Genomic DNA, 26,989 nt, shown 5'->3' with positions numbered 1-26,989 from the left:
TGGACTGCCAACCATTTCTCTGTTTCAAAATTTCCAGGATGTCTCCAAAGGAGACATCATCAAAATGTGATCATGGGGATCCTTTGCCTTCCTCAAAATTTGTGTCTTCAGTGTATGATTCTTCTGAGGAATCAATGTGTTTCCTCTTACACTTCCTCTTCAGAGGAACCTCCTCAGTGGGAAGCTATGGGGAGGTGTCGGAAGAAGTAGCTCCAAAATGTAGGGTTTCCTGAGGCCTTGACACCTGCTGTGCACCTGGAGAAAGTGGACGTGCAAGGAGTGACTTGGAAGGTTGTTTCGAGGGGGGTAAAACCAACTGGTGTCTTGGAACAAACAAGGCCCGTTGCCTCAAAAGCCGATCCACCCATGGTAGGAAGGAAGTCTGGACCTGAAGGAACAGAGCTCGGCACCACAGTATCCCTTGATCAGGGCAGACCTCTCCCAAGGCATCAGCCAGAGCTGAGCTGATCCATACTGAGGCTCTGAGGAGAAGAGATGACTCCAAAAAAACATGGGTCGACTCAAATTCCTCAGAACTTACAAAACAGGTACGGCTCTGGGAGGTCTCCAGTTCTGAGCAAGCCAGAGAGCTCAGAGATGCAATCTGCACCAATGAAGAAGACAATTCTAGGACCAAGGCAGTCAGTGCCGGACAACTCAGAACCTAGGACTCTGAACTTACTGCAGAAGTCAGAGGAGAAAAGGTGCTTGGAAGTGTGGAAGCAGAATGACCCTGACCCATCAGAGTAGTAGGCCTTAGAGGTTCCAGGGACTCCTTGTGCTGAGAGTATCTTCCTCACCATTCTTTCCAGATCTTCCTCAGTGAAGTTTCTGGAAGAATGGGTGGATTTTGCAGGGGAGGAAGGACAGTCCAGGAAGGGGGAAGGCAGTTTATCTCAGAAGGAATCAATAGGTGGGGAATACCTGGACCTGGGCAGTGTTATAAATTATTTACTCAGCACTGATGAAGATGGTGTTGAAGGCACTGTGCTCTACGAAGGCAGTACAGAGGAAACTGTTGATACTGTTAGTTGAGCTGTGGGTTCTGACAAAGTAGTTGAAACCTACAACTTAGACTTTAAAGTCAGTGTCAATACAGGAATAGACACTGAAGAGCTCTGTTTTTTTTGCCTCTGAAGATTTGGAAGAGGAGGTCGAGGAAGCTGGACTTGACTTGGATGATTTTGACATATCGGGTAGGATCTTTAGACAGTGACCCAGAAATAGCATCACTGAAGGAGGAGGGCAACAGCCCCTTAAAATCAACTTTCTTTTTGTGCTCCACTACAGCTCAATGGCTAAAGGAATGACAAATGGAGCAGTCTTCTTGTAAGTGGTGACATCTGTGATGCCTGTGCCCTGGCCCAGCAATCAAGGAGCCTCAATCCTCACCACTAACACCAGTGAGGGGTGTTTCATATAGGAGGAAAACATAACAAATACACACAGTAAAGTGCAATTTCCCTTAAGAGCACACAGAGATCACAGTCAGTCCGGGGCTGGTCACTCCCTTGCTCTCCAGGTCCCAAATAAGACTCCCTACTGGCACAGCTACAGGGTCCAGATCTCAGCCTAGTGGGCAACCTAAAACCTCCAGCACCCCCTCTGTCCAACCAGTGCTTCGCGTCCCTGCCCAAGTAGCTCACACACAGACACACACACACACACACTTTGAGAAGAGTTTATATAACCACACAGACACTCCTGGGGAAAGCTGCCACAGGTTCTCCAGCTGTGCCCCTTTTTCCCAGACTATATGGTAGTACCAGCTGCCACCACCCACTAATATTTATCAGCTACTCAAAGCCCCTTAAAAGGGTGTCATATTATTACTGTGCAATGTTATCCAATTGGTAGTATAGCCCAGGGCTAAAGTTACTGGAATGGCTTTGTAAAATTTTACCAAAAGCATGCAATTACTCTAAAGAGCTTAAATTATCGCTACAAAAACAGCCACAGTTGAAAGGGTTTAAAAATATTTAATAACAAATAGTCAAAACACAAGACAATACTTTTTACTACACAGTGCTAGTCAAGAGTTCAGAGATCACAGAGAAATACTTAAAATAATTCAGTAGTACAGTTCTGACAACACAGAAAAACACAGTCTAATCTTTCTAGTTTCTAGCTATTTCTAAGAGAAAACACAAGTCTAAGATAAACTTACATATACAGCAAGACAGTGCTGATGAGTTGGATGGTCAAGACAAAAATGCTTAATGCTCTCTGATTCTCTCTATTTTCGCAATCACATTCCTGGTTCACATTGCATCATTCTTCCCACTTTCCTGGGTTCCCAGGCTAACAGAAACTACATTTACATTCTTCACCTCTGGGCAGAAACCAGAGCAATAAAGGACATTTATGCATGCAAATTCTGTCCATTTAACTCTGGCCTTAAAACAATAGACAGGATGCCTCACTCTAGACTTACTGGCTTAGAGTTTTAACATCAAAAGGTCACAACATGCTTTATTTGGTCAGTAGAGTGCACTGTTGTTACATTTTTTCAGTTCCACATGTAACACTATTTTTACCATTTAAGACACACGCCTGTGGTTTACATTAATATTTACAGATGACAGAATTATCTCAGAAATTCTATCTGGCTAGGCTGGCAGCCTTCACCTGTCTTCACCCAATATTCACAACATCCTAAGCAAAAAACACATAGCGAGGGCTGGTCCGAATATGGAATTTTGTGACAGCACTTTGTACATCTCCTAAACCCCACATGGGTTTTTCTCCTTCTCCTTGTCTTTATCTACCATGGGCAGATCGGGAAGACTAAAGTCACCACACAAACACTCAGAGATTCACACACACACACACACACACACACATGGAACAAAGGGATACTCTTAAAGATAGAAAAACATTTTTTTAAAGATACACTGGGGAGAATAGTAAGGAAATAGCAACAATGGTAAAAAAAAGTTATTGAAGGGTAGAGGGGAAGGGTACTGACAATAATACCTACGGAGTACATAAAGTAAAAAGGTGTGATAGATATAGAAAACAGAAGATGTGAAAAAAAGTAGGAAAAATATAAGGCAAAAAGATTATAGAAAATTCACTTTTCTGAAGAGCTCATGAGTAAGGCAAAAACCATGTCTGAAGCTGATAGCGACAAATAAGATTTGAGGTGATGAACCATTTGTATTATGGGTAAAGGGGGAACTTGAGAGTTTTTGGTTGCCACAAGCTTTAGCAAGTGGATTGGAACTGAACTCATCTGTTGAGGATTAACATGAAAATTGACAACTTCAAATCCATAATTTAGCACATATGTGTTACCTTACATATACACAGAGCTATGCTGAAATGTGTTATAGCATCTGGAAGCTATAAAACCATTTCAAAACTTCCAACCTTCCATGGTAGCAATTAGTTCACCACTAAGGACAATATAGTAGGATTCCTAGTCCTGGTTTTCCCAGACATTTCATCTCTGGCTGCAATCAGAACTCTAAGATAAAATCTTTATGGCCTAAACCAGGTAATTTAATTTCAGACTATTTTTCAAAGTTAGCCAACCTGAGATCAACCTCTTCTCTTCCAGTATCCTCTGTTACAATATATTCATTTCAACAGCTACAATACAGTCTGACATACAGGTTTTATTTCTTTTCTGTCCAGCAGGACCCACTGTTGGTGCATTTTTACCACAAGCAGCTTTACAAATACATTTTCAACAAAAGCATCTGTACAAAATAATTTGATTTACAAATACCATATAATCTTTACAAAACTCTTAGCGTGCTATGCTGGCATATGTTACACACCCACTGCCCTACTTCTCCTGCCATAGCTGGCAATATCTCACATCATCACAACAATAACAAAAGGTAATATCCTTAGACAAACATTTGGAAATAGTTTGTTTTCACAAAGCTTGTCCCTTCTTGCCTTCACAAGAAATAAGCAACTGATCCGATGATCGGAAAGATTTAGTTCTGTCAGTATAGTCCCTGAGGTGACTGCGAACATCCATGGGATGGAGTATCCCTTCTCCCTCAATTTTAGGTTCAGGAAAGAAAATGGGGAGATGGATAGATTGGCTTAAAGTAAACTCAAATACCACTACAGGCACAAAAGGAGGATTAGTTTTCAAGAAAACCCTGTCCCTGTGGAAAATGAGATAGGGTAGACTCACCATAAGAAATTGCAACTCAGGTAAGTTTCTTGCAGAGGTCAGAGCAATCAGTAGAACTACTTTCCATATAATGAACTGCACGTCAGCCAGGTTAGCTGGTTAAAATGGAGAAAGTGTTAGCTTTTCTAACACAAAATTAAAATCCCAAGGAGGGGTCACGGGTTTTCTTGGAGGTCTCCTATGCAAAACCCCATTAAAAACATTTTGACACGAGACTGCATTGAAAAGGAGGTGGATCAATGGACAGACATGCTGAAATGCCCGCTAAATGAACCCTGATGGAGGAGTAAGAAAGGCTGTGGGACAATACCTTACACAAATGTTGTAAAACCAGACAACAAGCCCTCAATGAGTGCTGGTTATGTTGTTGGTAACAACTAGAAAACCTTTTCCAATAACCAATATATGACTTTCTAGTACCAAACTTTTTTGCTTTCATTAGTACTTGCTGCACATCTTCAGAAAACAGGTGCCCAAAACAAATGATGACCCTATCATCCAGGCAGCCAATTGAAGTTGATTGATGTTGTGGTGTACCAAACACCCCCTGTTCTTGTGTGAGTAGATCTAGTCTGTGAGGAAGCTTGTGATAATTGCCCCTGGCAATTTCCAAAAGAAGAAAGAACCATGGTTTTCTGGGCCAGAAGGGAGTCATCACAATGATCTTGGGGGGGGGAGTCCTTCTGAACCTTCAGAAATACCATGGATATTGGTGGAAAAGATGCAGGAAACATTACTGTCCAAAAAAAAAAGGTATCTGTCTTCCAAACCTTCTTGCATGAAGTGCTGGAACAGTATCTTTCCAGTTGATTGTTTAGACAGGAGGCAAAGAGGTGTACTTGAAGAACTCCCCACAGATGGATCAAATCTTGGAAGACCCCCTAATCTAGTTTCCATTCATGAGGGTCAGCACTGGTCCTGCTCAGGCTTTTTGGCATACAATTTTTCTCTCTTGAAATGTGGAATATTTCTAGGGTGAGATTGTGATGTGACGCTTTGTCCCAAGCTAACATAGCTAGTCTGCAAAGGGAGGAAATGACCTGGTCCTCCACCTTGCTTACTGATGTACCACACAACTGTGGTACTATTAACAGAAAGCTGAGTGCCTTGATCAGGGCAACCATCTCCTTAATATGTATGTGTTTGCATCTGTCCTTGGTGTCCCACACCCCTTGCACTTTTATCTCTCCTGAAACTGCTCCCCAAGCAAAATCTGAGGGGGTCTGCTGTGACTGACTGCTTTGGAGCAGGGAGAGAGAAGGGGAGACTTGAATTTAAGGACAGCTGTTGTCTTCACCAAATAATTTCTTTTCTGACAAACCTCAAACAATAGGATATGAAAAGATAAAAGTGTGCTGGGAATAAAGTGATTTCAGATACCACTGTATCTTTCTCGTGTGGAGCCTTGCCAAGGGTATAATGAAAATCATAGATGCCATGAGACCTAAATTCCTGAGGTACTCTCTCGCAGTGAGTAATGTCTGAGTGGAAAACAGAAATAGATCTAGATATAAATCTGTTTTTTTTTCCCTGTGGAAGAAAACGTCTTTGAACTGAAGTGTCTAACTGATATACCAAAAATACAATCCTCTGTGAAAGAGTTAAGAAAGAATTTTGAATATTGTTGTGTCTTTCGGCTTTCCCGGTTAGGGGTCGCCACAGCGTAACTCCGGTCTGCTAATGATTGGTAGTTGATTTTTACGTGCAGAGTTACCAGCCCTGATGCACAACCTTCAACGAAGGTACGCCCATTCACGCATGTCTCATTGTGGAAGACGCTCTAGCTGAGAATCGAATCGGACAGCGTCTTACTGTGAAGCGACAACGCTACCGCAGCACCACTACCGTGGATTGAATGTTGTCTTAAAATTCTAGCTTGTGTAAGAAATCTTTCAACCAAGACAGAGATTCATGACACTTTCACAAAGACTCTGCAAAGATAAGCAAGTCATCTAAATGTGGGAAAAGTGTAGATATCCTTCAGCTAGCAATCAGCTATGACTGAAACTAGACAATTTCTGAACATTTGGTGTAGTGGATAATCCAAAAGGTAAGGCAAAGAACTAATAATGTGATCCAGATGCACAAAACTTTAAGAAACATCTGAAGTCTGAATGAACAGAGATATGATGACAAGCATCTTTTAAGTCTGTGTTACCAGGAAACCTGAAATAAGAAGAAGAGGTAACAGGTTGTTAAGTGCCATAATTTTGAAATTGGGCACTATCACAAATGGGTTTAGGAACGAAAGATCCAGAGGTGGTTTCTAAGCATTTTCTTTCTTTGGTACTAGGAGCATCCTTAAATAAAACCCTTCCCAACTTGTGAAAGAGGAACTGATTATATCACTCTTTGGGAGACCAAGTGATGAAGAACTAGCAGAAACAAAAGTCTGATCTGGAGGATGAGGAATGATCTCCCTAGAAAGGAGAAATTCCCTCCAACTGCCATCTGTAACCATGATGAATGATTTTCAGAGCCCACCTGTCTAACACTATCTGCTTCCAAAGATAAAAATGGAGATTCAGACTTTCTGGAAGAAAAAAGGGGCTGGGGTGGAACAGGGTCACAAGGTCTCATAAAAAGAGACTCAGACTTTTTGGAGTTTCCTTAGTTTTGGGAGATTCAAGACTTCTTTTTAGAATCCGTTGCTATTTCTTCTTAAATGTCTGTTTGCCTGTACTTAATTGAGACTGTTTACTCTGCTTTTTGCCAAAACTGGATGAGGAGATAGAAAATCCCTTGGAAAACTTGAAAAAGGAGGGCTGAAAAATCTTAAAGATTCCCTGGATCAGATTGCCCCTTTCATCACAGTTTTTGATCACCTCTGCAGCAGAGGGGCAAAACACTAAAATGCCCATGGGTGAATTGAAAATCTCATTTTTATCATCATCTGGGAGGTTCTGAGAATACAGCAATGCAAAGTCCCACAAAAACGGTACCAGTGGCCACAACCATGGAAGAAGTATCAACAGAGTCATATACACACTGTATGACTGTAAACAATAAGTAGACACCTGTGCAATAGAAGAAACTAAGTTATTTAAAGCAGATTTTTCCTCACAAGAAGAAACTGCAGATAAAGTATTCCTCATACTTTTACAATTAGTTAGAACTGTTGCATATGAGCCTGACAATTCAAAATTTCGCAAATCAAAGATGTAGAAGTATATACTTTTTCACATACATATCAATAATTTTCCCATCTTTATCAGAAAGAATAGGATTGGAACTGACTATGTGCTTAGCAATAGTGTAATCAACTATAACTACAGCTGCTGGGTCAGGCTTGAGAATAAAGTACAAAAATTTAAAAGACTGAGGGACCTTTTACATTCTATCTGCCTTTTTAGGCACTGCTGGCTGACTATCTGGAAAACTGCAGGCAGTAATGCACACATCTTCTAAAGCAAACAGAGAAGAAGGAATGAGTAGAGGAGCTGGAAAATCCTCCTATTAATAACTCGCAGTATTTTCCTGAGGGACTGAGGAAAAGTACAGTTGTGTACACTTACCATAAATGTAGATATTCGAGTGTATTCACTGTTGCAGTCATCACACTTGGGTTATCTGCCTGCAGGTAGACCTCAGTTGGCCCGAATACCAGAGACTTAGTATTTCTGCATCAGTTGCTGTCACTCCAGGACTGACGTCAGGTCGTCAGGGGTATAAAAACAGACAGCCGACGCCATTACATCAGTTTTCTTTGCCCCAAATGTCAGAAGCCCCCAATAGGGAGCCAGGTTATGGTGGGGAAAACACCACTAGTAAAAAGTAAATACCAATACCCCTGAAAGGGGGAGAGTAAAAAGCATACAGAGATTACAGAGAAAGAGAGAGAGAGAAAGCAGGGGGTTGGAGGGAGGGAAACCAGGACTGCAACAGTGAATACACTCGAACATCTACATTTATGGTAAGTGTACACAAGTGCACTATGTTCTTCATGTTTCACTGTTGCAGTCATCACACTTGGGTAGACTCCAAAAGCTGAAGAAGGGTGAAGGCAGTCAAGAAGAGTTAGGGCTGACTAGAATGTCCTGCAGGACTGCAGTTGCAAAACCTGCCCAGATTTGGAGAAGATAGGCAAATGGTAGTGCTAGGTGAAGGTGTGTACAGAACTCCAGGTAGCAGCTTCCAGGATGTCCCTGGTAGGGACTCCCCTGAGAAATGCTGTAGAGGTAGATGTTGCCCTAGTGGGATGTGTTCTGACCCCTTGAGGGGTTGGTTTCCCATGGTGCTTGCAGCAGAAATGGATGCAATGTGCTATCCATTTAGAGATTGTTTACTTTGAAATGGCCTTGCCCTCTGCCCCTGTTGCAAAGCTGACTAGTAACTGGTCTGATTTTCTGAAGGGCTTAGTCCTATCCAGGTAAAATCTGAGCTGTCTGTGCATGTCCATGGAGTGCAGGATCCTTTCCCCTTTATTTTGAGGGTTAGGGAACAAGGTTGGCAAATATATGGATTGGTTGAGAGCCACACTAGACACCACTTTAGGCATAAAGGAAGGGTTTGACCTGAGGAAGACCCCGTCAGCATGGAAAATAATGAAGGGTTCTACAGCCATAAGTGCTTGTAGCTCAGACACTATTCTAGCTGAAGTGATGATCAGAAGCAATGTTGTTTTCCAAGAGAGGAATTTTAAGTCTGCTGATGCTGCCGGCTCAAAGGGTGGAAGTGTGAGCTTTTCCAGTACAAAGTTAAGGTCCCAAGCAGGGGTGGATGCTCTCCTTGGTGGCCTTAAGTTATTTGCCCCTCTCAGGAACTGTTTGATAAGAGGGTGCATGAAAAAACAGGTGGCTCAGTGTTGTAATGAGCCGAAATGACTGAGCCATGTACCTTAATGGAAGAGAAGGACAGGCCTTTATGGAGTAGATCTGCTAAGTAATCCAGAGAGACAGGGAGGGCAGAGTTGTGTCCTCTCCTTTAGATTGACTCCAGGAGCAGTACCTTTTCCACTTATCCGCATAGGATTTTCTTGTACTGGGTCTTCTGGCTTCAAGAATGACGTCCAGCACCTGCTTGCTTAGGGTTGCTGGGGGAGTATTCAAGGGATAAGCCAGGCTGCAAGATTTAGGGTTTGCAATTGTGGATGCAAAATCTGTCCCTCCTATTGAGAGAACAGGGTAGGGTTCTGGCGTAGGTGCCAGGGTGGCACCTATGTCAGGCTGCCCAAGAGTGGGTACCAGTGCTGGAGTGGCCAGTCCAGGGCAATCAGAATTGTCCTCAGTCTGTCCTGTCTTATTTTGAGCAATACTCTTGAGAGAAGGGGCAGAAGAGGGAATTCATAAACTGAGATATTTACCCACTGAAAAAATAGGGCAGGCACACTCCAGGCCTTGCTGTGAGGGGTCCTGGTGCAGAATTTGCTGGGTTGGTGGTTGTACGGGGAGGCAAAGAGGTCCAGATCTGGGGTCCCCCATGTCTGAATCAGAAGGTTGAAGGTGCTGGGCTCTAACTGCCACTCATGTGGGTCTAGGAGATTTCTGTTTAAGTTGTCTGCCAGTAAGTTTTGTTTGCCTGGCAGGAATTGAGCTTGCAGATGGACTTGCATGTCCAAGGCCATGTTCCACAGGGCCATGGCTAACCTGCAGAGTGGGTAGGAATGGGTTCTCCCCTGCTTGTTGATGTACCACACAACTGTGGTGTTGGTCTGTTTTTATGAGTAGTTGTCCTGGAAAGAGCAGGGATCTGAAAGCTGTCAGGACATTCTGCAAAGCTAGCCTCTCTTTTTGGTTGATATGCAGATGAATTTGACTTGGGCTCCAGTGGCCACGAATGCATTTGCCATCTATGTGTGCTCCGCAGGCAGAGCCTGATGCATCTGTGGTTAGGGTCTGGGTGGCATGGGGTTGAGTAAAGGGCAGTCCCTTATTGTGGCTGCATGCTTCTGCCCATCAAAGAAACTCTGTCCTTAGACACGGTATGATAGGAATGACTGTTTCCAGGACCTGAGAATGTTGACACCAAAGACTTTTAAGTACCACTGAAGTTTCCTCATATGCAATCTGGCATATGGAATTAGCAGTATACATGAGGCCATGAACCCTAGGGCCTGCAGTATTTTTTTGCTGATAGCTGGGTCTGGTGGCCATTTGTTTGAAGTAGGCTGTCAGATAGACTTGTTTTTCTGAAGTGAGGAATACCATCTGGGATGCAATGTTCAAGCTTGCTCCCAGGAATACAATCTTTTGACTGTGCACCAGTTTTGATTTCTTTTCATTGATGGTGTACCCCAGGGAAGTGAGAAGGTTTTTCACAAATGTCAGGTTCTGCAACAGCAATTCTTGACTGTCTGCCTGAATCAGGCAGTCGTGCAAATACGGGTAAATTTTGATATTTTTCTGCCTCCAGTATGCAATGGCTGGAGCCAGGCATTTTGTGAATACTCCGGGTGCAGTGGATAAGCCAAAGGGAAGTGCAGAGAACTGAAAATGCATAGGTCTGGCCCTGAAATGTAGATACTAGGGTTGGCAAAATATTTGCGAGTCTGAGGTTTCCTGTATAACCAGTAAGACTTCCTGGGTACAAGAGGATGGCCACTAGGCAAACTAGAAGCAATGATAAAAACATTATCTAAAGCAAGCAAAATAGGAGTGACAGCTGCAGACTTAAGAATATCCCACTGTAACAAATTATGGACCATTTTCTGCGCAACAGGAATTTCATTCTGCCCCCACTGGAAAACCTTGTTCATCTTAGGTAAAGTCTAGAAAAAGATAAATCTTCAAGATGGAACTCTGAAGCTATGCTTTTCTCAGAATCAAACTGTTCAGACCGAGAAGTTTCTGAAGGATAACCTCCACCCCCCTGCAATGCTTGATCTTTTGATTGAAAATTCATGACAGAAAGAGATGGAATTCTTTCTATTTTCTTGCCTGAAAAAGAATTTGTGAAGGAAAAAACAGGAATGAGTTTCTTAGCAAATCTTCCCTGTCCACAGAAACAGAAACAGGAGAAAGCAATATTTTCTCATTGTTCCCCTTTAGTGAGGAAACTCCCGGGAACAACTGACCTATAAAAGGCATACCTATCCCAGATTCAGGTTCCCCTATCTCAGGAGAATGAAGAACCTTCATCTACCCCATCACTTAACACAAACAAAAATGTTTTTCCCTTATCTGCCAAGGGCATTCCTATAGCTGCAGAGGATGTGGCTATAACCCAATCCTTGATGGCTGCAGGTGCCACATCAGAGGGACTGGGAAAAAAGATAAGTGGTATGAGGAACCACGAGTGGCTGCAGCACAGTCTAGCACCAGTGGATGTTAAGCAACAGAAGCCAGCCTGATGCCCAAAGACTCCCTGGCAACTTTCTTCTTCTTCTTGCAGACAGGGAAAAGTAAAATTGATAAGACCAGTATCTACTCCATGGGTTAGGTGACAATAAGACCTCAAAAGCAGGTCGAGAAGCCTGGACGAGTTGGTAAAGGTAAAGTAGAGAACAAGTGGTACAGAGGTAAGTAAACCACTGACAATTACCCTAGGAGTACAACATCCTACCCCAAATGCCTGTAGGAAAATTCTGTTAAATAACAGAACTTTTTATTTTTTACACAAAAAGTTCATAAAAGCATTTACACATAAACTCCCTTAGAAAAATTACAGTCCTAAGTATCCTAGCAAACATTTTAATCAGAAAAAAGTACAGTTTTGTACCTACCATAAATGTAGATGTGTTAGATCCATTGCATTGCGCCTACTTTTTTACTGTTGGGTCCTCCTCAGCTCGGTCAGCCAACAGTAGAGCTGGATCGTCGTCAAAAAGGTAGATAGACTGGCGACGCCAGGGTACAAACAAAACATGACCTGACCGCCGTCATATCCTCAGTTTTTCTTTTTGAATGTCAGAAGAAGAAGAAAGGAAAAGGAAAAAACAAAAACAAAAAACCAACCACCCCAACCAACCAACTAATAACTACAAATATATATATAACAATATACCAACCCAACCCACCAAACTAACACAACAGGAGAGGAGGGAGGGGGAAGGAGGACTTGGAATGGATGTGGACTCATTTACACAACATCTACATACAAAACAATACTTAGGTTCTACTATGTTCTCACATCCAGACATCTGCAGTGCTTACCCAAGCAGAGGAAAGAGAGGATGGAAAAAACTATAAAGAAAAAATGCCCAAAAAAGCCTAAGAAAATGGAGCTAAAAAAAGCAGTGGCAAAACCAGCCCTAGATTTGGGTAAGAGAGAAAGTGTAAAAGTATGCACTGAAGTATGCTGAAAACTCCCTTAATTGCCACCCAAATAATCTTAAAAATTAAATAGTCCTAGGCAGTAGCCCTAGTGGAATGAGGCCTAATCAGCTGGATGATGGGAATGGAAGAAAAATGAAAAACCAATTCCAAGCCAAAATCCCCCAAAAATCCACTTTTTAATTTTTTTTTTTTCAAAAAAAAACACAAAACAACAAACAAAAAAAACTGCCTGAACACTGAAAGAAAACCTAACTGCCTGAACTGCTTGAATGTACATGTAATGTTTGTAATGCATCTAAAGTGTTTGCAATTTTTTTTTATTTTGTTTTTTTGAAGCAAAAAAAGGCTAAAAGTTAAAAAAATTTTACTAGGCAGTTGAAGGCATGAAGGAACTATAGAAGGAAAAAGGAAAAGAAAAGAAAGAAAGTAAGGAAAAATTAAAAGAAAGACTGGAAAATTCAAAATAAACAAAGCAGAGGAAATGAAAGCAAAAAAGAGAAACCAGCAAAAAAAAAAATTCCAACAGTAGCTGCAGGTTCAAAGAAAAAAATTAGGATTCAAAAGGTAGTAGAAAATTGAAGACCAAAGGAAAGAGTCACAGCAGGAGGTGCTAGTCAACTTTTATTGGGGCCTTCCGAGAGGGGCCCTCTAAGCTTGAGCTTGAAGAAATTGCTTGAACAAACAGTGAAAGAAATGGGGCAGCATGAACCAAAATGGAAGAGAGAAAAAAGAGAAATAACAGAAACACAAACCTTAAGAAGATATTGAAAACAACTCAAATGAAGATGGGCTCAGAAACATCAAAATCCTTTGCTGCAAAACAAAAAATGGCTTGCACTCCAAAATAATTCTCTTTTCCAAATTTTTTCATCCTTCTTTTCCAAAATCATCTAACTTGCTGTCCTTTGAGACCTTCACTTCTTGCTGTGGAAGTTGAGAGGAAGCTGTTAGGTGAAACAGAATATGCCAGGCTGTTATGAGTAGATGAAGAAGTCCTGCATGGAGGGGTGTGGAATCCTCCTGAGACAACAGGTGTGGAATCGAAGGGCCAGGAGTAATGAGTTACCAGGTTCTAGACTACTAGGCCAATCTGAGCTATTAAATTGTCTTTCCTTTAAGGCAGAGGTGGAAAGGAGAGGGAGGTGGCCAGGAGGAAGAAAGAAGAAAGGCTTTCAACATGTGGAGAGAGGGAAGAAAAGAAAGAGCATCACTTTTTTTTGGGCGGGATGAGAGCATCCACTAAAACTTTGTGGAGATGTGATTTTTCTCCAGAAAGCGACGCATCTATGTCTGGCAATTTCTGGAAAAGCATCTGGATCTTCTGAAATACATGAGGGTCTGCACATCTTTTCTGGAGTATCATGATCTGATTCTTGGGCTCACTTTTGGTGCTCTGTTCTGTTCTCTGCTCAGGTGCTTGAAGCCTGCATTAAAGAAACTGAGAAGAGTTCCTTGTGTTGATGTAGGGGATGACAGTTGAATCATTGCTTGCCATCATAGAGTTGTTGTGGTATCCTTGAGAAGTGTGTTGATGTAAAGAATGACAGTTGTGACGTCCACAAATCCTTGATTGCCAAAGAAGAAGTAAATTGAAAAGCCCATAAGCAATGATACTGTACTGTCTCTGGCCTTCAACTTGATATGTAGATGTTGTAGTCTGGAGCCCACTGTGTCTTGTGTCCACTTCTGTTTCAGATGTCTCTCCCCAAGGCTTGTCCCTAGGCATCTGTGGACATTCCTTGACTAGCCTGGTGAGAAGTTTGTCCTTGATTCCTTATTTGAATGACAGTGTCCCACCCACAACAGTTGTTTTGAATTGATTGTATGAGATCCATACATTTTGACCAGATCCATTGAGTGCTGACAGCATGAAGGCATTAATTGACCCCACTGTCCTTGACCTAGGCCAGTGAAGGCATGAGGGACTGATGAGAAGTAGATGCCATGAAGATTTGAGCTTGAAGGGTTTGAAGGTCAGTCAGCCTGGACAGTAAATTGCTGTGTTCAAAAGGAAAGATTCAGAAAGTTGTCCTTGTCTTCAGTAAAATTGTCACTACAAGAAAGTAGATAGATACAGACATCTTTCGACCACATGATATTCCATCTGGGACTTTTTTTCGTTCACAGAAGACAGTAGCCAGAATCAGGCATAACTTCAAAAGAGGATAGATCTGTAAGAAGAAGCTCAGTCGGAAAGAATTTTAAGCCCCAGAATCGTCAAATAAGGATACGAGATCTGTCCTAAAGCCAAAGGGCAAGCCAGGAGCCAGAGGAATAAAGTCAAGTAGAAAAAACAGCCAGCAGATGATGATAGGAGCATGAAAGGAGAGCCTTGAGATCCAGGATTAGCATCCCAAGTTCAAAGAAAAGAAAAAAAAGCTCAGGTAAAAGTTGAGAAACAGATAACCAGTGTCAAAGTTTTGAGTTCCAAGAAGTCCAAATAATGAATGGTCCAAGTGTTCCTTTGTTGGTATTAGGGAAATAATTTTTTAAAATCCTAAAACCCACAGATGGTAGGGAAGGGCTGTATTTCTTTGGTACTTGGAACGGAACAGAAGCTGTAATCAGGTATGAGGGGTTGAGGAAAGGCTAGGGTTTGAAGTATGGAATTGAATTTTGTTTGAAAATGAAACCGTTTTCCAATACCCAGCAAGGGTGTGTGATTTGAAAGGAAGCATGGGGAGGAACAAACAATAAATCTTTTGAAAGGGTATCCAATGCCCATTTGTCTTTGTCTAATGCCAACAATCCTGCCAGAAAAAGTGGTCAGGCCAAAGGAAGGTGCCCTTCTGCAAGAAGTCTCTGGGTCCCTTTGTGAAGGCAGAATGCAAGGTCTGAAGACTCTAAAAGAGCCCAAGGACTCCCCCTGGACCTGTCCTGAGAACTGTGCAAGGACTGACCTTGTTTCACCCCCTTTGCCCCTACCCCCTAGACCCCTGCCCCCTACTGGACCAAAAATCTTTAACAGTCATAAATTCCCATTCTAAAAAGACTTTTTCTTAAGGAGAACCAGCCTTAATCTTACCAACAACTGCATAAATCTTGTTTGGAGGAGCATCCTTTTAAGGAGAATTCTTACAGGGAAAATTAACAGTTGCACAGAATGCTCAGCAGCCACATCAACATAGGAGAATGCTTCTAAAACCAGCATTTACCAAAGACCTTGGCACAAAATCCTTGTCAACCACATTGCAGAAAATGCTTATCCCCATGTGAAATGAACATCTTCAGGCACTCACAGAAACAAAACTGAAATAGAGTCAAAAGCATAATCTATCTTTTTCCACATGCAAAGAAGTTTAAATTTTCTACCTGGGAAGTCAATTGAAACATGTTTTTTTATTCATCAAGTAAAGGAGCCTCTTTATCTGGATGAACATCTTTATCTTTATCTTTAACTTTCTCTGGGCTGTACCGGATTTTAAACCTCTGAAGCCCCTGGCCCTTAATTTCCCTATTTGACTTTCTTAAGAACTTAAAACCCTATATTAACAGTTTACTTAGAGACTTTAGAGTTATTATAAACTTAGTTTCTCCGAAAACATACTCTCCATTAACAAGAGGGAGGCTGTAAAACCACCCCCATTAAACATCTTCCACCAAAAAGGGAACAAGAGGTAAAGCTAAAGGCCTATGCTGGAATAAACCACAAGAAACAAAGGAGAGCAGAGGTAAGAAGAGAGGTAAAGAAAAAACTCTAAAGGAGAAGCAAGGAATCAGAAATCATCACTTCAGAATCAGAATAAAAGAGAAAATCTAAAGGAGTAGAAGGAGAAAGAAGAATCAGAATCAAAAGAAAAATCCCTAAGCCCCAATCACAGACAAAGTCTTCAGATCCTACTTCAAAGAAAGAAATCATGCTCATCAAAGTCTCTGCTCACAAGAATCTCAAACAACATCAAACAGGAAAAAGTAATCAAATCTTCTGCTATTTTAAGCATATAGCCCTGCCTCCCTAGTAAAGAATTGAAGCAAGGGGATTTTGAACCTTTTACCTGGCCTGCTTCTGGGCCTCAGGGAAAAAGAACTAAACCTGGCCTCACCTTCTAGAAGAGGAAGGGAACCACCTGAAGCAAGCCTGAGGACAACAAAGTATGATAATCTCTATGCGGGTATCTGTTTCCACAAAATACAGTTATTCTTTTTTTTTTCATCATCCACCAAAACAGGCAAGAAAAAAAAAACCAAATATTCCCCAGGCCAACTGCCAACCATTGATTCTGAAACTCCACAAAAATTAAAAATTTCAGAACAGAAACCGGCACGCGCAACGCTGTTTCTGCATCAGACCATGCAAAAAAAAGACTGGAGGATATGTCATGCGCATTTGTGCGCTGGCGCCCCCCTGACGATCTAATGCGCCTGGCGATGCGTCAGCCTTATACTTATATTCGGACGGGCGAGGACAGCCGGACAGCAAGTGTAGATCACAAGTTTTCCTCAGAATATTAATTTTAGTAGAATATTTGTCCCAGTCAGGAACTTGTATGCCCAGCTCTGAAAGATTGTTAGCCAACTGACAGTTTCATGGAGTTCACTGAAGAAGTACTCCTCAGCGGTCAAAAAGCTCTGAATATAATCCCTCTGCATCTATCTTTAAAAAGAGCTCTCCTCAAGATCCTGACAGTTGGGGCATGTAGAAAGTGCCCTGATGCTTTGAAAGCTTGCCGGTCAGCAGGGGTAGGATCAAATTACCTTAGGCTATTGTAACAGTGATCTAAATGTTGAATATTTTCTGATTTCTGCTTGTAGTAATACCTATATTAGCCACTGACAAAATGTGCATTGGTGGACTACAGTTGAATTGTAGTGGAAAACAGGTATACACATATACCTCGGTGTCTACAATGTGGTGAAGGTGCTGCTATCCTACAACAGTACTGTCTGCTTTATACATGAGATATGAATGAATGCTGACCTTTTTTTCCATGTGGGTGTATCAGAGACAGACCAGTAGTGGAACAATGACCTTCCATCTGCTGCACCTACAGATGTGTGAAGTATCACAAGCCTTGTAGACAGATTTTGTACACAGTACAGCAATGCAGACCACCTCCTACATAGGGTCTTGCTTCTTGTTAGATCGCAACATATAATTTCAGCAGGTGCTTCTGAAATGGGAGCTAATTTTCCCACTGCACTTCCATGTGCATTGGAACTGTTCAGTGTGTATCAAATCTCAAATATACCCACTGTGTTTTGTAAGATGGCTTATAGTATGCTAATCATAAGCTCAATTCCAATTCCTGTTTTGTTTTCTTGTTCTAGTCTGGTTACAAAAATTTGAAGTAACCAACAAAGTTAAGTGACATGATGGAAGATTAAAATACCTACGTTTACAAAATTCCTGTAAAATGCTCCAACTTAAATTTTCCTGGCAGGTAATAGAGTTACTTATTCCAGGAACTGCTTTATAACCAGGTCGACAGCTGTATGTTAGTACGGTGTTTATTGGAAAATTATTCTGAGAAATCTCTTCCAGTTTTGCACTTTGTGACCTTGGAGGTTCATCACATTCATCTACAAGAAAAAAAAAAGAGAGTTAGCATTGTCATACTATGTTAAGATTGAGAAGATATCAAACAATATTTGAGCTATTCATTTGTAGAAAATAAACACACATCATCATGTAAAACTGTACTAAAAGGAAACCAGGGTTGTGTATGTGCAATATTACTTGCAACAGAAAATGTAAATCAGCAACTAAGTGTTACATGCCATCATTGTAACTTATTGCTAAACTTTGCTTGTTAACAAGTGTTTCAGAGCTCACATCTCTTCAAGAATCATACCACAACAGACTACTGAAATCTTTCTCACCAAAATCATGTGGATGTTGGCAGGAGTAGAGACAGAACTAATCATATTGACAGCATAACTGACTGGTTGCAATGGGGGTAATGTGAAACTCACAAAGTTTTGGTTACAACCTGTTACTTAAAATCTGTATTTTTTTTTTTTTTGACTTTCAGCAGTTTGTCACCTAAGTGATAATAGACCTCACAATGTCCTGGAGCATCTGGCCTAAGATCATCTTGTAGGCCTAGAAAGAAAAACAATGAATGAGCACAGAACATATACGCTAGTAACACTGATGACACCAAGGCTTGTGAATACAACCAAATTACATGCATAAATAGCATCTAATAAACAAGAAATTTAAATCTGCTAGATCAAAACACATTTTATTGAGATGATTCTAACCAAAAAAGCAAACCAAGTAACCAGGATATAATTCATTGTAACTAATTACCACAAGAGCACTGCCTCTATTAAGGACAAAAATGATGACCTGGAGAATCAGCAGAGATGGTCCAATCGGAGATTAATAGGGCTGCAAGAAGGAAAGGAAGAAAACGTATAACAGAATATCTGGAAACCAAATTCATATCTCTTGCCAATATTTTTTGCACTGCTACAAGTGAAAGAGATGACACAGCTTACAATTCCTGCCCTTGAAAGAATCTACCACCATGGAATATTAGAAATAAATTCTTCAACTCTGCCAACAAGCAGCAAATTCTGGCTGTACCGAAGAAAAAGTCCCTTTTACATGTCAAAGGAGATATTTTCCATTTTCCAGCATTACTCTTAGGCAGTTATACAAGAACATAGAGAATTTTTACATATTGGGTAACTTTAGGAATAACATTCCAACAAGATTTATGTACAATGAAATTCTTGTAATCAAATGAGAAGGTCAAAATACCCAACTGAAAATGCTGATACTGTCTCATCTTTTCTACCACTGCACTTACAGCAGGAGTCAGGGGTTCATAGGTTCATACTAGGCTATCTGCCCTAGGGCATTTATAAGCCTAGCCAGAATGTGTTTGGCTTTCGCCACCCATTTTAAATTTATTTTGCTATGCCCTTTTTCGAGGTTAGTATACTGTGCCTCTGTCTAACAGTGGCACACAAGTGATACCCGGGGTAAACTTACGATCTCCCATCCACTCATCAAGATTCCTCTTGAAGAGAGTCAATGAGGCTCATGTGGAAGAAGTGACAGCCACATGTCTGGTACATGCCTAAGAAGACTTTCAAATTCTATGCCACAGAACTCAAAAGTCATTTCTCAAATATTGGGTTCATTTAGCAGGACTACAGAAATAACAATTGTATAACAAATACAGCCACATCATACAGAAGTGCTGCAGCATTTCTGGCTGTATTCTGGATTATGTGGGCCCTGTAGCTGGCTTTATGAAAGGATGAGCTCATGAATATAGTATGCATGCCAGTTTTCTTGCCATTTTTCACACTTGCATTATTGTTGCAATATAACAATAAATTGGTCCACGGCAAAGAGTGCTTTTCCTTAATACCAGAAAGTTTTTGTCATGGCCTGTGTAGTTTCACCTGGATCTCATAAAAGTCCAAGAGTCCATTCACCAGTCCTTTATCCTCCAAAATGACCAGCACAAATTAAAATAATTTTATACTTCCCTTGTTCTGTGGTATGGAATTTGAAAGCCGCCTGAGCATGTACCAGCTATGTATCTGTCATCTTTTCCAGCCACTGACAGATTAGTCAGGACTGCAGTACTGTGAGATTTTTATTTCCTCTCCCTGACAATGGCAGCAATACTATGGCAGTAGTTTTTAGACAATGAATGTGTAACCTGGTGCAATGTCATCCCTACTCCAGTACTCCTTGCACTCTCTTATTATTATTCTGGTCACTTCAGTACACAAATATGAAAACTGGAGAAGGTATTGCTGAGAACAAGCTTCAAATTAGAGCTGGAGATGCTCTCTTCAGGGGAAAACCCAGAACAGCTATAAAGTAGTTTCAGAGAATTTCATGAAACAAATAGAAGCAATGCTTCATTATCTTTATAAACACAACCTAAAGTAGTTGGAAGAATGGTTTGACTTCTTTCATAACAAATAGTTATTTAGGCTATCATAATTAGCTTTTTTTTATGTTAACTAAATGTGGCCACTGCTCTCAGTCTGCAACAGATTAATGAAGGTGATCTTTTCCAGGATTTTTTAATGACTGAGTGCTCGGCAAGACTTATGCAATAAGGCAGACGTATCACCAAAGAAGAAGTGACAATTCTTTTCAGAGATGGATTGGATTTGTCAGCATTGTAACCAATGATTCCAAGAGTGATGCCAATACCAGCATCAAATGCACCTGCAATTTCTTCTGATAAAGAATAAGCTGACTGATTGTAGAACCTACTGCAGAATGGACTTAATTAAAGCAAAACTTATGAAGCTTAAAAATTACTGCACAAACTGTAATGGCATTTATTTGATTGCTGCACTGAAAAAATCAGTTGTCTCTGCTATTAAAGTCAAATGTGAACTGCATATCCAAATTTAAAAATGAGATTAGGTGCAACTGAATGCAGACAGTATTTAGACTATTCCAAAAACCACAGAAAAACTGGAACAAACGAAAAAACAACCAGCCAGCGTATTCCACAGATTTATTAGATACAAAGAAAACTCTGACGTCTCGGCTCTATCCCAAAGCCTTCAAGGAGTAAAATACATTCAGAAAGACTTGCCTCTTATACTCTATAAAGTAATTATTCAATAAAAAAAATCAAAAAATCAAATCAAGTATTTCCAATTAAGCTCTTCATTGAGACCACATGGATGCAATGTATTAAATTTAAGAATAAATAAAGACTCTTTAGTCAACAGTCTGTTGTTTAAAACATTTTCATTAAACTTTGAAGATTTAATCTTTTCCAAAATTGTACCTTGTAGCCCCCCACCATCACTATTATGAAAATGTTCAAAGTGAGTAGCAATAGAGCTCTCCTGTTTCTTATTTTTTATATCCCTAATGTGCTCTAGCAATCTGATTTTAAAAGCTCTTTTCGTTTGTCCAATATAGTATAAATCACATGGACATTTAAGCGCATATATCACAGCTTCTGTACTACATGTAAAAATACTACTAGTATTAAATGGAATCTTATTAATAAAATCGAATTTGTGTACTATGAACTTACATGCTTTACATCTGTTACAGCCCACTGTTCCAACACTGGATATATTTAAATTCATCTTGACCTCTGGAATGCTGAATTTACTTCTAACAATAAAATTCTGTATGTTTCTACCTCTTTTATAAGAAAAAGGTAACTTGCTTTTCAACCATGAAGTTACATTCTTCAAAGAACATAAATAGTTCCAAAAATATTTAACTATTTCCGAAATTTTGGAGCTATACCAATGAAGTGCTTAATTGGAAATACTTGATTTGATTTTTTGATTTTTTTAATTGAATAATTACTTTATAGAGTATAAGAGGCAAGTCTTTCTGAATGTATTTTACTCCTTGAAGGCTTTGGGATAGAGCCGAGACGTCAGAGTTTTATTTGTATCTAATAAATCTGTGGAATACGCTAGTATTTAGACTATTTTCTAGGCTATGGTCAGTATCTAGTAAGTGCAGAATATTTCTGTAGTTTCTTGCTGCTTCTTTTACTTCTTAAAATAAATATATTCACACTTCATTGTGTATGCATTGATTTTTTTCCCTATAGAGTTGATATAATTAGTTGTACTAGTTTCCGTGCATTTTACTGTTAAAGACGACTAATTCAAATGGTTTTGGAAGGGATATGAATATGTTATGCAGCTATTTATTTAGTTACAAATTTGCACTTTGTCATACCTATAAAAAAGAAGTTATGTTTTTACCATAACGTTCCATCTGTGATGTCGATCTTCATTCATTCTTGACTGTTGGGTCCGGTTCTGACTCTCAGAACTGACTCGGCTGTTATATCAAGCTCGCTCCAGCCCAAAACTCTCAAGCTAAGGCTACCCATACTGCCTCTCTTCCCTTTACTCAGATCAAGTTTGCCCATTATGAAAAAAATGATGGAAGCTCTTTCTGAGCAACAACCTTACCAGAACCCCAGGACTAGTTCTAAACCTCCAGTAGTCCCTAGGAGGGGGCAGGAGGGTGGGGTGTCAAGAATGAATGAAGATCAACAACACAGATGGAACGTTATGGTAAGAACATAACTTCGTTATCTGATGTTGTCAATTTTCATTCATTCTTGACAGTTGGGACAAAGTCCCCAGCTACTTTAGATACTGGGAGGCCCTAAGGAAGGATATTCCTGAGCACCACAGAGCCAAAAGATGCTCTTCCCCTGTAGACCATTTCTAATTTGTAATGAGTGATAAAGGTATGAGGAGTAGCCCAAATTGCGGCTGCACATATATCTTCCATAGAAGCTCTGTAATGGAAGACTACTGAAGTGGAAACAAATCTGGTAGAATGAGCTCCACTATTGTTGGTAAGTAGAGTCTATTTTGATAAATAAATGTAATGCAGTCTCTCAACCATTTTGATAGAGTGATCTTTGAAACTGGTTTGCCCAGTCTAGCACCTGAAAAGGATAGAAACAGTTGGTCCGATTTTCTAGATGATTTTGTTCTGTCCAAGTAAAAACATGACTGTCTGTGGACGTCCAACAAATGCAAGTAATATTCTCCCTTGTTTGAGAAATATGGAAAGAAAACTGGTAAATCTATGGTCTGGTTGATATTGGAGTCTGACATTACTTTAAGCAGAAAGGAAGGATTAGTTCTGAGTGATGCTCTCTCTCTGTGAAAAATGATATAGGGATGCTAAACACACAGAGCCTGTAACTCTGAAATTCTCCTGGCAAACAACATGATAGCTACCAGGAACAGGGTCTTCCAAGATAAAAACTTGAGATCACAGGTGACTCCTGGCTCAAAAAGGCTAATGAACCAAACCTTGCAAGACCAAGATTAGGTCCCAAGACGCTGTATGATCTTTGAAAGGTGGCTTCAAATGTAGAGATCCCTTAAGAAAGGTTTTGCAAAGATGATGAGACATCAAAGAATGATCATCAAATCAGTTATGGAAATTTAAAATGGCAGCTAGGTGGACTCTAATGGTAGAAGTTGAGGCTCCCAATTGAAATAAGGTGGCTAAATATTCCAGGACTTTATCGACTGGGGCTGAAAAAAGGATCAAAATGGATTTTATCAGACCAGATAGAAAATCTTTTCCATTTCCTAAGGTAAGCTCTTCTGGTGGACAGTTTATGAGAAGCCAGAAGTATCCTTTGCACTGGGGAAGACAAATTATTCCACCTGGTAATTACTGGAAGTAGAGAAATCAAGCCGTCAGCTTGAGGTGTTGAAGGTTGGGATGGACCAAGCCCTGAGGATGAGACAACAGATTTGGACTTGGATCCAGAGTCCACAGACAGTAAACCAGGTGAGACCAGAGGAAGGGGAAACCAGATTTGATGGGGCCAGTAAGGTGCAATGAGAACAACTTTGCTTCTCAACCGTTGGGCTTTCTTCAAAAATTGGGGAATTAAAGGGATCTCTGGGAAGGCATAGAAGTCCCGGGGGCCAATCATGGAGAAATGCATCTCTCAAGGACTCCCCCTGGGGGGGGGGGTTGTTAGGGCAAAGTAGTTTCTGTATTTGTGGTTTATTGGAGAGACAAACAGGTCACAGTGAGGCTGACCCCATTGATGAAAGATCTTCGTCGCCACGTTAGGATTGTGAGACCACTAGTGAGGTAGCCTGCTTAGTTTGTCCGCAGTCATGCTGGAGTTCCCTGGGATATGCGTTGCTATTAGAAAGCAGTTGGAGGTGATTGCCCATTGCCAAACTCTTAGAGCTTCCCAACATAGAAGGTAGGATCTGGTTCCCCCCTGTTTGTTTATGTACCAGACTACTGATATGTTGTCTGACTGGATAGCAATTGTTCCTGAAGGAAGGGAAGACTGGAATGCTTGCAACACAAAAAGCACTGCACTTAGTTCCAGGACACTGACATGCAGATTGGCCTCTTGAGGGGACTAAGCACCTTGGACTGTCTTTCCCTGACAATGCCCCCCCCCCCCAATCAGGGAGGCATCCGTGGTTACTATGGCCTTGGACTGAGAGGGATAAAAGGGAAGACTCCATATATTCTCTTCTGGCTTCATCCAAGATAAATCCTGTCTGCAGCGGTTTGTTATGAGGATGGAATGAGACATTGGATGAGTTAACAGTGACCTTTGTGACACCAGGAGCCATTAAACAGCCTCATGTGGTACCTTGCCAGTGTGGCTAGTGTGATTATCGCTGCCATGGACCTAAGAAGTTGTAAAACTAGACAAGCAGGAACTTTGTCTTGAGAGAATATCACTTGAAGTTCCGACCTCAACTATACTAGTCTGTGATGGGGAAGGGAACCCACTCAGGATTTTGTGTTTAGTTTTGCTCTGATTAATTCTATCTCCTGTGTGGGAGATAGTTGTGATTTTTCTCTGTTTACTGAAATGCCTAAGAACTCGACAAGACATAAAAGAGTCCAATGCAGAAAGCTGCAGATGCCTGATGGGGGTGGTGAGGAGCCAGTCATCTTAATATGGAAACACACAGAATCCCTCTAGCCATAAGTGAGCTGCTACAACTGCCATCCATTTGGTGAACACCCTGGAGGCTGTAGTGAGACTAAAGAGCAGTGCTCAAAATTGGTAATGATTGTCTTCTAACCAGAAGAGGAGATATTTTCTGGAGCGTTTGTCCATCTTTATGTGATAATACGCATCGTGAAATTCTATGGAACACATCTAATCATCTTTCTCCAGGAAAAGGAAGGATAGACTGAACTGTGACCATCCAGAATTTTATCTGTTGCACAAATTCTTCAATACACTGAGGTCTAAGACTGGCCTACAGTCCCCTGTCTTTTTTGACACTAAAAAGAATCTTGAGTAAAATCTGGATCCTATCTGGTCTGGTGGGACTGCCTGGATGACTCTTTTTTTTTGGAGAAGAATTTGAATCTCTAGTGCTGCTCTATCCCTTTGACTGGGTGGATCATTGGGGATTTGTGGCTTGTGAAAAAGATCGAAGGGAATATGGTAATCTCTGGTAACTATTGTCTGCACTCAGGAATCCAATGTTATAAAGTGCCAGGCTGCACGGTGCTGAGAAAATCTTCCCCCGACTGCTTCTAGAGGTAAGCAATTGGGCCACCACTCAAGAGCACTGGTAAGGTTGCCCAGAAAAGGAATGCCTGGAACCCTGGTTGTGGAGACCCCCTCTGCCACGGGACGGGCAACTTCCTGAAGAGTTCCCCTTCTGTCCTGGAGAGAATATTTGCCACATGTGGACCAAAAATGCCCTTGGGTCTTCCTGAGCCATATCTTCCCACTCCTCTGATTCCTGGAGTAAAGTCACTCAGAAGTGGAAAACCGCACACCCACAGCAGGAAAGGTCTTTCTGTCCTTCTCACATTTGGCTAATGTGTCTCTGATTTTTGGGCCAAACAACAAACTAGCATCAACAGGAACTTTGAGAAAGGAAGATTTAAAGGGTCTGCAAAATCACACAAGCGCATCCAGACGTGGCACCTAATGGCAACGCCTGTACCCACTGCCCTGGATGTCCCCTCAGCTGTATGTGCAATAAGCCGCATAGACGAGCTGGAGATCTTCTCTAGGGTGGCAAGGTGGAAGGCAACCTTATCCCGGACATCATCATATACTCCTCCTGCCAAGGCATCTGAAATCTCAGTTATCCGATCCCTTTGGAGTTGGGTGAAGTGTGTCATGAAGTGCAAGGACTGAATAGTGAAGGTCGTTGAAGCAAAGACCCACTCCCCAAATCTGTCCATCTTCTGAGACTCTCAGTTTGGAGGATGGACAGTTGAACTCTCTTTGGCAAGTTCCTTATTCGTCACTGCCACTGCCACCATCATGGCATCCACTGCTAGACCTTTCGACCAATGCGGCTGATCCTCCAGGGCTGAGAGAATTTTGTCTAATCTCCACGAAATTTGCTCTATGTTGTCAGGAGTCTTCCATGCACACTGCACAATGAGTTTAATTAGTTCATCTGCAGGTGGGGTCACCCAAGAAGTAGATGACTAGGCACAAAAAGCCTGCAAGAAGACAAATTCCTCAGAGGATAGGTTTGAGGGCTTCCTATCACCCCTCTGTTTCAGAATCTCTAGGATGTCTCCAGAAGAGACATCTTCAGGGGGTGATTGTGGGGAACCTTTCCCCTTCATTGAAATCTGTATCTTCAGTGACCAATTCTTCTGGAGAATCCAGGTGCTTCCTCTTGCACGATCTCTTACGGGGTGGCACATCATGTGGAAGGTCTGAGGAGAACTCTGAAGTAGGAGACCCTGCAGTAGGGTATCTTGCTGCTCTTGTGTCTGCTGCATCGAGGTAGAAGATTGTGACAGCTGCGACCCAGAGGATACATAAATGTGACACTCTGATGGGGATGGTACCAAATGTGATCCTACTGAAGCTAGGGCTCTCTCCATAAGCTGGAAGGTAGGCCCACCCAAAGAGGGATGGGAGCCCAGAACAGGGAAAGACCACCTCAGAACTGGGTTAGCACCATGCTCTAGTGAGCTGCCTCCCAGAGTAGGAGCCGAGAGAGGACTTGTAACTACCAGGGCAACAGGAACCGTAGACGGTGCCATGGAAAAATGGGAGCTGATTCAGGGATCTCAGAGCTGGCAGCCAAATCTCGTTACTGTGTGTGTGACAGCACCAATGGAGCCGAAGACTACTGAGTTGGTTCCGGTACCAAGGTGAGATCCACCGTCGGTACAGCAGTTGCTGGCACCGGGAACATCGAA

The 26,989-nt window shown here is 41.4% G+C and overlaps 1 protein-coding gene across 1 annotated transcript in view; it reads right to left on the bottom strand.

Annotated features, from left to right (window-relative positions):
* LOC122806052 (membrane cofactor protein-like) overlaps window positions 1-26,989 on the bottom strand; it is a 700,904-nt gene that overhangs the window by 422,860 nt on the left and 251,055 nt on the right. Inside the window, exon 2 of the mRNA XM_044076293.1 lies at window positions 17,704-17,889. Coding sequence (XP_043932228.1) covers window positions 17,704-17,889 — 186 coding nt within the window. The remainder of the gene's footprint in view (window positions 1-17,703; window positions 17,890-26,989) is intronic.

Source organism: Protopterus annectens, chromosome 7.part0, assembly GCF_019279795.1.
Source record: "Protopterus annectens isolate FY-2018-M chromosome 7.part0, PAN1.0, whole genome shotgun sequence".
Lineage (NCBI taxonomy): Eukaryota > Metazoa > Chordata > Ceratodontiformes > Protopteridae > Protopterus > Protopterus annectens.
Note: the sequence above shows the minus strand (reverse complement) of the source record. Positions and strands in the feature narration are given on the sequence as shown.